At 33.2% G+C, this 12,818-nt stretch overlaps 1 protein-coding gene across 1 annotated transcript in view; it reads right to left on the minus strand.

The window, feature by feature from the left end:
- Positions 1 to 2,368: 2,368 nt before the first annotated feature.
- Positions 2,369 to 12,818, minus strand: part of SLC2A12 (solute carrier family 2 member 12) — a 63,380-nt gene continuing 52,930 nt past the window's right edge. Inside the window, exons 4-5 of the mRNA XM_051997788.1 lie at positions 9,685 to 9,817; positions 2,369 to 3,492 (exon numbers count right to left, since the gene is read on the minus strand). Of these exons, the coding sequence (XP_051853748.1) occupies positions 3,321 to 3,492; positions 9,685 to 9,817 (305 nt within the window). The 3' untranslated portion in view covers positions 2,369 to 3,320. The remainder of the gene's footprint in view (positions 3,493 to 9,684; positions 9,818 to 12,818) is intronic.

Below are 12,818 nucleotides of genomic sequence, written 5' to 3' on the forward strand. Positions count from 1 at the left end.
GTTACTCTGGAAAGACCTTCAGATGCAGCTGAAGGAAAGTGATGGAAATTCTCAATTTAGGCCTTCACTACAGTCTTCTGCCAGTCTTGGCAGTTTGATAAAGTTGTATGGTCAAGACAAGAAGTGCCCCCAAGGCTATTCCAGGCCCATAGCATTATATACTTATAAGGAAGCTCACTTTGGACTTGAAAGCCATTTTGTGAGACATACGTGCTTTCTCCCTGATTTTATCTTATTTAATGGAGCTAAAAAAAATTAGGGAATATTTAGTTCACTAAGTGAAAATGATTCTAAATCATTTGATTCAATGTCCTCTTTGGCTTAGCATTGGAACAATAATTGTGCCACAGGAGTGCCCTATGACTTGAATTTAATAGTGTTTTTATTCTGAAAAATAAAACTGTGGGTTTCCACAAATCATTGGAAACAATAGGGAACACAATACTAGACCAAAATCTGAATGTATTAAAATGTTATGAAACATTTAGAATAAATTATTAAAAGATGTGAGCTCCATTAAGTAACTTTTCTTGTATATTATAGAATGCTAAATTAGGATAAATTGTACAATTTTGTACAAATGTTATATGTTCTTTGCGCCCTCTTTCTTCTTTATTACTCTCCATCCTGATTGCCCTATAAGAAGTGAAAAGGCTGACTTCAAAATAAAATTCTTTCTTGTGGAGGTTTCTCTTGGGTAATAAGCCTGACTTTGAAAATGATTCTGAATTTGTAGGTTATTTTAATGTTTCCATTAGTTTTTCTTTTACAATATAATTCATTTTAAAGTTCAGTAGGTCATCTAATGTATAGACTCAAAATGGATGAAAAAAAGTATAGATTCTGTATTGTTAGTTTAAGTATTTATATTTGATTATAATGAGCTTCCACACCTAAGCTATTAATAAACAAGGAAGAAATAAGGAAAGAAGTGCATATGAAACAATGATATTTTTTTAAAGTATTTAAAAATTAGCAAAAGGAAAAAAAAAAATTACTAAACCCAAGAAGTGGACTCAAATCTGATGATTTTTCATTGATGGTTAAATCAGTTTGATTAGTACTTTCTCAAATGGCATATTTGGTTTTAAATATGGGAGGAGGGCATGCTGAGAGAACAGTAATTGTTATATATAGCTGAATCAATATTAGCAAATAGTGTTAGATTATTAGATTGAAACCCAAAAGGGTAAAAACAAAAAAATGAATATTTCATAAGAAATAAATGGTTATAAAACATCTGGCATTCATACACTGTATACAGTTATACTGGGGGAAGTAATAAAAATATATCCTTATTCACAGTTTTTCCTGTTTTTGGAAAATCAAGGAGTTTTGATATAAGTGAAAAAGGCAAACATTTAATTAGAAATTAGAATTAGTTTTTTTGATACTGTTATCATTAGCAATACTCAACAAGGTTTACAAGAATCTATTGATCATGAGTGCACTCTTTGAACTTCAAATAATGCATTTTGAGGGAATGCCTGAGAAGCTTAAACTAAAACTGACATTTATTTCCCATCTATAATGCACAATGATTTTAAAGCTTTGGTAAAACTCCACCAAATATTGCAATAAACTTTTAAGTGGCCATCCTTTAAGACTAGAAATCTGCATATGAAATATAATATGTTTCTTACATGTAGCTTCTTATCACTCTTTAACTACATATTTCCCTTGTCTTTTCTAGGGAAATATCAGTAGTGGATTGTTTTTCAAGATAGAATTATTTTTTTACATTGCATTTTTTAAAAGCATGCCTTCTGTATTTGAGCTGTTGTTGCTATCTTAGATTTGTATCTTCCGTAGTTTGGTATAAAGGCATATGAGAGATTTAAAGGTTTGTTTCTTAAATCAAATTCCAGAATATAAAGAAGTTCTCCTTTTTTTAAGGGTCATCTTTTTTTTTTTGGACCCTCTTTTTTAAAAAAAGACTTATAACTTGAATTTTTTGTCAAGATGGATTGATTAATGATTCAAAGCTCTGATATACATCCTTATCTCTTAGGGTTTTTATGCTGGTATCCTGAACTTTTGCTGGTTGTGACTTTTTACTTCTCAAAACTCCCATATTTTCCATGGTAACACTCTTGCCCAATTTCTTAAATTGAAGAAATTATATGGAAATGTAGTACAGAAATCCTGGTTTGGTGAATTACATATTTTGATAGAAACATATATGACTTGTTCACACTTATAAATAGAAGTGAAATAGGAGTAACCTAATCTTTGGACATCTGTAACACAATCTGTATTAGTTCAAAGGTTAAATGTTGTAATGACCTATCGATTGTAACTTGAGGTAGGAAATTTCTGAGGATTGTGAAGTTGTAGATGCGAGGCACTTCAGTTTTGAAAACCTTGATAGGAGAAAATTTTGAAAGCTTTATTTAAGGCAACAAAAAAATAACATTAAATATCTGACAAACTTCTGGATTTCATGAAATTTTTTATAAGTTTTCTCTAAGGGTTACAACTAAATATGGTCCCATATTTCCAATCTCTCTTGGCATCTCAGGTAACAAGGAAAAATGTTGAAAAATTCATTGTTATCTATTACTACAGAATTGATTATTTACATGGGCATTGAGATCTGGAATATATTCATGTAAGTTCAGAAAGCCCACTTGTTGGTTAATTTTTAAAATTACTACATAGATTTTAATAACAGCTATAGAAACCTTTACTATTCTTAATTAGATACAGGTCAGCAAGTACAATCGAAAACATAGCCATCAGAGCATTTTAACCCTTTTTCAACTAACAAAGAAAGATGAGCTGCATCCATAGAATTTACTGCCTTTTCTTACAAAAAAGGAAAAAAAAGATCCATTATGCAAGCCAGGTTCCTATAGTGAATAGTAAAATCATATTTTGAAATCTGCCCCTCATACTTCTAAAAATAAAACTTTTTTTTTAAGTTTTCATGTTTGTGGATGTGTACACACACACACACACACACACACACACACACACATATACACATACACACACATCCCATATATATATTTGGCGATGTAGAGTGATGTAGAGTGCTCACTTGATTGCAAAAGGCCTGTTCTTTCTTAAATTGTTCAGGACAGTGAGACTCAACTGCATTTTCTCAGGCCAGTTCTTAACTGGTTCTTCGAGAATGGTAGGTACTTTGCTGATGTCTGCTTCCTCTTTCCCTAGTTAGACTTTTAGATTAAGAACTGATTTTCAAGCCACTTGTGACTAGATTAGGAAATACCTTAAAGCTTGACCTTCAAAAGTTGAAAAAAATACCAAATGTATATTATTAGAAAGACATTAAGTGTCCTTACACCAAATCTATATCATTGTTTGCATATGCCATCAGTTATCCTGAAAGAGCTGCTTGATTGCCCTTTACTACACAACCTTTTACACTCTAAGAACTGCTCTTGATGGTTTGTCTTTTGAAGCTCCGTTGGCACTAACTTCTCTCTCTGATGACTCATAAGATAAATGTTGTGTTTCACATAGTTCCTGAAAGAGAAAGAGTCACTAATGAAAACATCATTCTTGCTTTATACAGTGCTGTTTAAAAGAAAAAAATTAGACATATTTTAAAAGCCACCCTGGGGTTTATAAAATTCTAGAGGTACACTGAGGTCACATTATGACACTAAAGCCTTTCTGTATGATATATTAGAGCACAGGTTTTTGTTGGATGCTGTCCAAGACGTATTTAGTTATCAAAAGAATTGTAAGGATGTCATCATAGCACAGTTTTACCTGCAAATTTGAACTCCCAAGTATAATGTTATAGTTAGGCTTGGCATGGAGTTCTCAAAAAATTTATCCATAAATCTTACTATTTCTCATTTTTATTGTAATAATTAATTGCTAAATGTGGAGGAAAATGAATCATCAGAACCTCTTTCCTCACTCCCAGCCATTGAGATGTTTATATTGGTAAAATGTCACAATGATCAATTTCTGTGAAATGGCTTCTTCCTTTTTCCTTATCTCCCTTTTGTTTTCTTCTTTCTTTCCTTTTCCCCTCCTTTCTCCTCTATTTCCTCTTTTCTCTCTCCTTCCATCTTTCCTTCCTTCTTCCCTTCTTTAACTGTATCCTTCCTCCTCCTTCCTTCCCCCCTCCCTCTTTCTTCCTTCTTTTTGTTCCTTTCTTCCTTCCCTTTTTCCTCCCTTTCCTTCTTTCCTGTTTCTTCCTCCCTTCCTCCTTCCCTCCCTTCCTTTCTTCCTTCCTTCCTCTTACACTGTGATCCCAACCCACCATCTAAGCTACTTTCTAAGATTATAATTTGTAGAACCATTTCTGATTTGTGTTATTTGGTTGGAGCTCCCTCCCTTGAGAGTACCATGATGAAATCACAGATCTCAACAATATAAAATAAAATTCTTGGCTTAAAGGAAAGAGCCAATTCCATTAATGAAATAACTAAGATAGTGAACCATCTTATTTTGAATTCACTGCCAAAAGGACAGAAGTTTTTCTTTTTTTTTTTAATATCACAAATTAACATTGTAGAATGTTCTTCCCTCAATTAATTGAATACTAGGCACTATGAATGTTGTATACATTAATTTTGCAAGAGTAGTGGTATAAGGCCTTAACCCCAAATGTAAGAGGAAAATGCTAAGCAAAAAAAGGATATAAAAGTATCTTAGATATGCCATTCACTTTTACTTTTTCCTTAGAATAATCTTATAATTTCTATTCTAAGATTTTTTTCAATAGTAAATGTAAGATTATCACTCCAGGCCAATGCATCCTTTTTCTGCAGTATACTTTAACCCCTTTCTTAGTTCATAACACTCTGAATTTCAACATGGTACTAGCTGTGGAGCATTGGGAAGGAATATTTGAATTTCGAGTACCCTTGGCATTTAAAAAATATAATCATTAAAGTCATTTCCAAATGTCTTAACTATAAAACTGACAACATATCTGAAGTTCATAGAAGAGTAAGATAGGGTGCTTGAGAGGATGTCTTACAGGGTTAAAGAGAACTACAACTACAAAGAATAAAATCAAACAGTGCAGTTTTACAACAATTATGTTTAGGGATTTGAGGGACAATACTTCTCCACAAGGGACAACTAATGCTTAACGAAAGGGTCTTACATTCTAAAGTTGGTTAGAATAGAATTTTCCAAGGCATTTAAAAATGCAGCTGAAGAGATTGTTAGAAAATTGGGAAGTGGGGAAGGTAGAGAACTCATACCATACTTGGACATGGTAGAGCTTTTTAGAGCTGGGGGAACCTTAGTGATCTAGTCCAACCTTGTCATTCTACTGCAGTAAAATATTTTTCAAATACTACCACAAATTTTTAAAAATCATGTGTTTTTCCATTTAAATGAATTTTGCCTGTTAACCAATGTCAGTATTTTAAGTTTTTTGCGAGAGAACAAAATGCCAAAGGGAAATTAAAACAAGATGAGAAAAGCAGGCAGAAAAGAAGAGTGTGGAGTCTAATGAAAAAAGATATATGATAGTATTGACATGCTAGCAATCATGCTAGTCCATTATTTATAAAAATACTTATTCCAATGAAACAGTGTATATATTAGCCATATGAATTATCTTATTACATGGTCAAAAAGGAAACCAAATATATTAGAAATCTCATATTTTCCCTTAAGCAATTTAGTTAGAACTTTTGGTTTCGGGGCTGATGTGAACTGGCAGAAATTTGTGTTTTCTTATTGCAGAGAGATGTATAAGTTTTTAGTAATTGGCTATAAGGTCAGAAATATATGGAGTGGGAAACTCTTAAATTTTCATAAAATGAATTGCTTTCAACTAAAATTAAAATTTATCCAAGTCTGTTTGCATTATTCCTATTGGTAGTAACAGAATGATAACACTGGACAAATGATTAAGTCCTATTGGCCTACTAGTTTGTTCAGAATAATTAGGCAAAATATTTTTGCTAAAAATCTCACTGGAATAAATTTGGACAATATTATCAGTTTAGCCTACAGTACTACCTATTAAAAAACTGGCATTCCAGGGAGTCCTTGAAAAACAGCCAATAATTCAAATGGCAAATATTACTCAGATGAAAACTTCTAATTTTCGCCAGAATTTTAAAATCCGTCCACATGAGAATAAAACTGAATGACAATGAAATTTCTGAGAAATTGAAAATGGTATTTGTATACTGATATTAATTCAGCTGCATTTTTAAATGCCTTGGAAAATTCTAGTCTAACCAACTTTAGAATGTAAGACCCTTTCGTTAATTTCTATATTACTTTAGTCAATTGGTCTTGTCGTATTCATGACCCCATTTATTTTCTTGCAATGGATCAAATTGTCATTTCTTTCTCCAGCTTATTTACAAATGGAACCTGAGGCAAATAGGATCAAGTGACTTGCTCAGAGTCACACAGCTAGGAAGTGTCTGAAACTGGATTTTCCTCTAACCTATAGGCTTTCTCATCTAATGTCATTCTCTGCATATCAAGGAGCCACTCTCCTCTTATAGCAAGAGATGCAATTATCTTGTTTGTTATTTATTTGCCAACTTAAATTAGTACGAGAAAATAAAAAATTGCCAGATGAACCTATCAGTTTGCTTTACATTATAGCATAAATATGTAAATTTTTTAAATAAGGACTTTTCTTACCTCCTTACTTTTTATCTTCCTTTACTAATTCTTTATCTTCTTTCTCCCTCACAAGTCTTCAGATATAAATGCTATTATAAAGATAGTTCCATTTAAAGTATCATGTTGCTTTTTGACTTTGGTCCTTCCTGCTGTCCTTTCGCTTAGTTTGAATTTTTTTCATTGGATGAAGAATTGGGAAAAGAAAACTTAAAAGCAAACAAACTTCTGTCCCTTTAAAATATTCCATAATTCCAATTTTCTCTAATTTCGTCAGGTTTCCCTTATCTTCCCCTTATACTCCTCTCCCAAAGTAGTGAGCTATTAATTAACCCAGTTTATTCCCAAGGATTGTTTTATTCTGTTTGTCCACTAGGTGGGAGAGTTGTACTTTCATCCAGGACTAAAAAAAAATCAGTTTTTGACTCACAGATACACCTCCAGATATCATTTATAGTTCCTTTTTCAATCAGATTTCCTTTTTGAGTTTTTTTGGGGTTTGAGGTATGGAAAGAAGGGAATGGAAATTCTTTGGTAATTGGTTTTCAAAGCTTTGTGTCCTTCCCCTTTGTTTTGTTTATTATTGAACCACATTTAGAGAAGCTTTTCTGACTTTAGAACATTCCTATGTGCTACTTTAGCCCAAAGGTAGCTGATAGGTAGCTCAAAGGCACTGAAACACTCATGGGTGTGAATAACTGCTATGTCAAAGATTTTGAGACCTCATTCACCCAGTACATTTAAACATAGTTATTATGTTAATTGCAATGGGACCCAGTACATCTGGTTATCATATATATTTATTTATACCATGGGCAAACCTAAATCATACCTACGTTTAGCAAAAACTTGCATTAAGTTAACACTGTTAATTTCTATATTACTTTAGTCAGTTGGTCTTGTCGTATTCATGACCTCATTTATTTTCTTGCAACGGATCAAATTGTCATTTCTTTCTCCAGCTTATTTACAAATGTGGAACCTGAGGCAAATAAGATCAAGTGACTTGCTCAGAGTCACACAGCTAGGAAGTGTCTGAAACTGGATTTTCCCTTAACCTATAGGCTTTCTCATCTAATTAAAGCAGACAATGAAATCAGTAAATGACCAATTACTTAAAGAAGTATGGAATATAAATTCATACAGAAACATAGGTATGGGCTTCAGATCTTTGATTCGATAGGTATTGGGTACCTATCCAACTGAAGAAATTCTTCAATGTGGGTCAGCCTCTTCCCTGCAATTTATCATCATAGAGAGTTGCCTAGAGCAACTAGAGAAGAGTCAAGTGATTTGCCCAGCATCACAGAGCCACCATGTTTCACAGTAGGTACTTAAGCCTAGTCCTCCCTGATTTAAAAGTTAGAACTCTATCTTTGAGAAAGAAAAGCTTGTGAACTATTTACTTAGGGAAGACTTCATGGAGGAGAAGGAGCTTGAATTGGGCAGGACATTGTTGAATCGGACAAAAGACAAAGGCTAATTTTATGGGGGAATCTTTGGAGGAACTGAGAACCCTCTTTCATTATATGTTATCAAGCAGAGGCTCAGTACCCTATTAGGTCATAATGATAAGTATTCCCTTCAAGTATCACTTGAAAAAGAACCATTAAGGCCCCATCTGACTAAAAATTTTGTAATTCTAGAAGGGTACAATTTCAGTGGAAGCCAAGGAAGTAGAGAATTTCAAGAAAGTGAATATCAGCACAGCAACAGCAGAGAGGTTTTAAAGTATGAGAAGTAGTCAAAAACACTATTTTGGCTAGGGGGAAGTCATTGGGAGCCTTATTCTCAATTTTGAAAAAAAAAAAGACTATATTAACATTTCAGAAGATGGCCCAGTGATCAAGTTAAAGGAAAGATGTTTATTCAACTTATTCCTGTAATTTTTATAAGTTGTTGAAAGTTTTAAGGAACATTTAATGAAAATTACATTTTGTAGGATTTGTGAGGGTGTGTATTGGCCAAGCAATTTCAAAAAGAAAAGTTTCACCAGCATCCACTTTCTTCTCCACCTATGGAATTAACTATTTGGTCCCTTCAGAAGTGAACTTAGTCCTTTCACAAGTATCACTATAATTGCAACCTATAACATTGGCTATTGCATTGATACCACTTTGTCTTTTTTAAAAAGGAACTTTAAAAAGCATTAACTAATATATTTTCTCCAATTTTACTTTCTCAAAAAATTTTTTTTACTTTTTTTATATTTTAAAAAAGTCTCCAGAGAAAAGCATACAATTTTACAATTTCCTTTTCCTCAGTCATTTAATTTTACAATCTTAGCACTGGAAAAGATTGTCAAGATAATCTAGTATAATCTATTGAAGCATGAAAACCCATGACAACATTCTCAACAAGTGGTCATTCTATTTCAACTTGAAGATCTTCAATGATAGTGATCACTTTGATATTCTGTAAGCATTGATGACATAAAGCACTATGCTTTGCCTATGTTTGTCACTTAGCCTCCCATTTAGTAGATAGGCCCTATCGATTCTTCTTATGAAAAGGAAAAAAGCCTGTTCCCCAGGCCACTTCTAAGTCAAGTTTGAAATTTATTTAAACCAGTCTATCAAAACAAGTCTATTTTGACTCCCTAAACTTAAGCTAGTTTTAGCTGGGATATGAATGGGATATTTTGCATATTAAAGAGAGAAATACAGGCATTTGTTAAGGCTGTTTTGTTTTTCTACAAGATTTCTAAATGTTGGCATAATTAGCAATGGAGGGGTCAAATACCCACAGTAGTTCCAATATTGGCAAGGAAGCACTATGTATGGTAGTATTAGTCCCACTAGAAACAGGAAGAAAACCTCATAAAAGATGAAGAAATTGAGAGGAGAATTGAATGTCTCCAAGTTCTTCTGACAACTAGAAAATTCACTCTACAGAAGGCTATATAGTCTCATTCCTTAAGTGAGTCATGCTGATTTTACAAATATTTGAAAAATAAAACATAGCAGTAAACTCATTCTCTAAATTATCTCAGTTCATAGAGCCTATTCTAAATTAATTGCTGATCTATTTCCTGATTGTATCACAGTTAATTTTGTGCCAATCATATGTTGATAGAAATTGTCAATCATTAATACTTACGATTTTGCCAGTTCCATTGATATTTGTTCCAAAGAGCATCCCTTTGTTTCCGGGATAAACAAAATAACAAAAATCAGTGCTGCTAGACTCATTATTGTGTAAATAAAGCACACCCATGGAAGACCAATAAGTTCTACAAGGAACACACAAAAGAGTTGATTAGTTCTTGTGTTAATACTGATCACTTTATAAGTAATATGTAATTCTGATTTTAATCATACTAAGGATAATCAAGAAAACAAGAATTATGAATTCTGAGATCAGTCATTATCAAAAGGTTTAAATTCTACTTGGAACACACAAAAAGTTGATTAGTTCTTGTGTTATACTAGCTACTTCATAAACAATATGCTATTCTGATTTTAAGCATACTAATAATAATCAGAGAAACAGGAATCACAAGTTCTAAGACTAGTCAAAGATTTAAGTTCTACATAGAACACGCAAAAAGTTGATTAGTTTTTATGTTATACTAACCACTTTATAAATAATACATAATTCTGATTTTAATCATATCAATGATAACCAAGGAAACTGGAATCATGAAATCTAAGAACAGATACTACCCAAATATTGTATTTTCATTAATTACCTACCATAACAACTTCCCTTGGGGAAGGAATTGGTAATTTGGTTGCTATTGCAATTCAGACTCAAATGTTAGCCGTTTTTATTAGCTTTTAATGATGCATTTTCACCGATAGTTGATTTTTGTTTGTTTTTGGAAGAGACTCATACTGCTTCAACCAAAAAAAAAAAATTCATAGTGGCTAATATATCATTTAAAACTACGATAATGTATATTCATAACAGTTATTTTTCTAGATTCGAGGAAGAGAAGATATGAAGGCTCATAATGCAAAGACAGCATTAGCAAGGACAGGAGCCCTTTGGTTGTCTGTAAGACAGACTGATTATTTCCAACCAAATCCCCTGACCACAGAATTTTTCAAAGTTGGAAGGGAATCTCAGTGGCCACATAAATCAAGCATGTCCAAAGATGAACCCTGACTACAAGTGACTAGACACATGATTGATTACTCAGCTTTTGCTTGAAAAAGAGATACCCAAAACAAAGCATTGATTGGAATGGAGATGTGAAAAGTAGTCAGGGGATGACCCACAAATTAAATGTATGTATATATAACTTGCTCTTATTTGTTGAAACTTATAACACTACATTCCAATTATTTTATCAATTTTAATTTTTATTCTCTTTTTAAATCTCCTCAGTATAGTTCTCTAACCACACACCTGTATTCTCTTGCGCATTCCCCCCTCCAAAAAAAAAATTGTATAATTGAAAAAGAACATAAAGGTCATCTAGGTTTTTTTTGTGTGTAATGGGCTGCTCATTAAGACAATCCAGTTCACGTTTATCTATAATTTTTACAATGGTCTCTCTTATTTTTAACCAAAATCCACCTCCTTGCAATTTCTACCCATTGATATCCTCTAGATACAAATACACAATAAATCAAATCCTTTTTCACTTAACAAGCCATCAGATATTTTAAGAATTTAATTTAAGAATATTAAGCCCTTCCTCACCTCTTACCCCAACTCCTGCCAATGCTTTATCCCCATCCCTCAGGATTAGTATCCTCAATCCTTTTAACTGATTATTATAGGACATGACTATGATACTCTTTAGGATGCAGCTAGATAATGTAGTGGAGAATGTCAGGCCTGGAATCAGGACTCATCTTCCTGAGTTCGAATCTGGTCTCAGATACTGACTAGCTGTGTGATCCTGAGTGAATCACTGTTTGCCTCAGTTTCCATAACTGTAAAATGAGCTAGAAAAGGAAATGACAAACCACTCCAGTATCTTTGCAAAGAAAACCCCAAATGGGTCACAGAGTTGGACACAATTAAAAATGACTCAACAACAAAAACAAAACTATACTCCTTAGTAGGATCTTCTGGATCAATTCTGGTTGTCGGTATCCCTTTTAAAATTTCTTAAAACAGGGTTTCCCAAATTGAGCATTAAAATGAAGATTGTTTTAGCCAGTGTAGTACAGTGGGACTATTCTCACTTTCATTTTGGACTCTGTACTTCCTATTAATATAGCTCAATACCACATTAACTTTTTGGCAGTCATGTCACATTTGTGGCTTTTATTGAGTTTATGGTCAATTTATAAACCTTTGGTTTTTGTCACATGAACTATTGTGAAGCCAGACTTCCTTCATCCTGCCTTTGATATTCAGAACTAAAGTACAAGACTTCACATTTATCCATATCCACACTATGGATCCATATCCATAAAATTTATCCACATGACCATAAAACTATCCTGTGAGCTTCAGTCCACTTTCCAATCTATCAAGGTCACTTTATAAACAAGATCTTTTTTGAAACTTGATTCTGTTAGCCAGCATATTATCTCTCCCTTCCTGCTCTTTTCGTTTTTTTTTTTTTCTTTTTCCCTTTTTCCATTCTGTCCTCTCTTTTTCTCTTTTTCACTACACAGAAAGCTGACAGGTATGAGGATGGACAGTTAGGGTAGTACATGTGAGAGAAAGTCCATTTTCTGACTTTGGAAACGGCCTCTGATAACAGAGCCTTAACCAGGTCACGGTAATCACAATGTCCTGTTGACTACCTCTAGGTTAGAATTCGTGTTGAACATGAATTGTTAACCACTCTGACAATCTGATAAGCCCTATGTATTCCTTCTCAGAATGTTTTTAAGTACACAAAATAAAATACTTAGAACTACAAAGGAAACAAATTGTCTTGAAATAAGAAAGCAATTTTTTTTTCCAGCCAAGTTTGTAGGCCTTCTGAAATCTATCCTCAGACCCCTTAGGGATAGAAACTATTAAGAAACTATTTTTTAGAAAGACTGGAGCTTTCCCTTCTTAATCACCTGTTTTGTTTTTGAATCAAAAGACCAGGAAAAAAGACTGATCCAAAAGGAACCAAAATTTCAACATTATGACTGCAAGAGCACTAGCCTTGAAATCAGAAGTTGGAGTCAGGAGACCAAGACCTCGCTCTGATACTAACTCAGGGCCCCTTTTTTCTCCTTTGAAAAATTAGACAGTTGGACAAGTTTCCTTCTAGTTTTACTCATCCATGAGTCAATTTGATCCCAGGCCAGCTCAGTTCCAATTTCAGTAAA

The sequence above is a fragment of the Antechinus flavipes genome, chromosome 4 (genome assembly GCF_016432865.1).
Source record: "Antechinus flavipes isolate AdamAnt ecotype Samford, QLD, Australia chromosome 4, AdamAnt_v2, whole genome shotgun sequence".
In the NCBI taxonomy this organism is placed as follows: domain Eukaryota; kingdom Metazoa; phylum Chordata; class Mammalia; order Dasyuromorphia; family Dasyuridae; genus Antechinus; species Antechinus flavipes.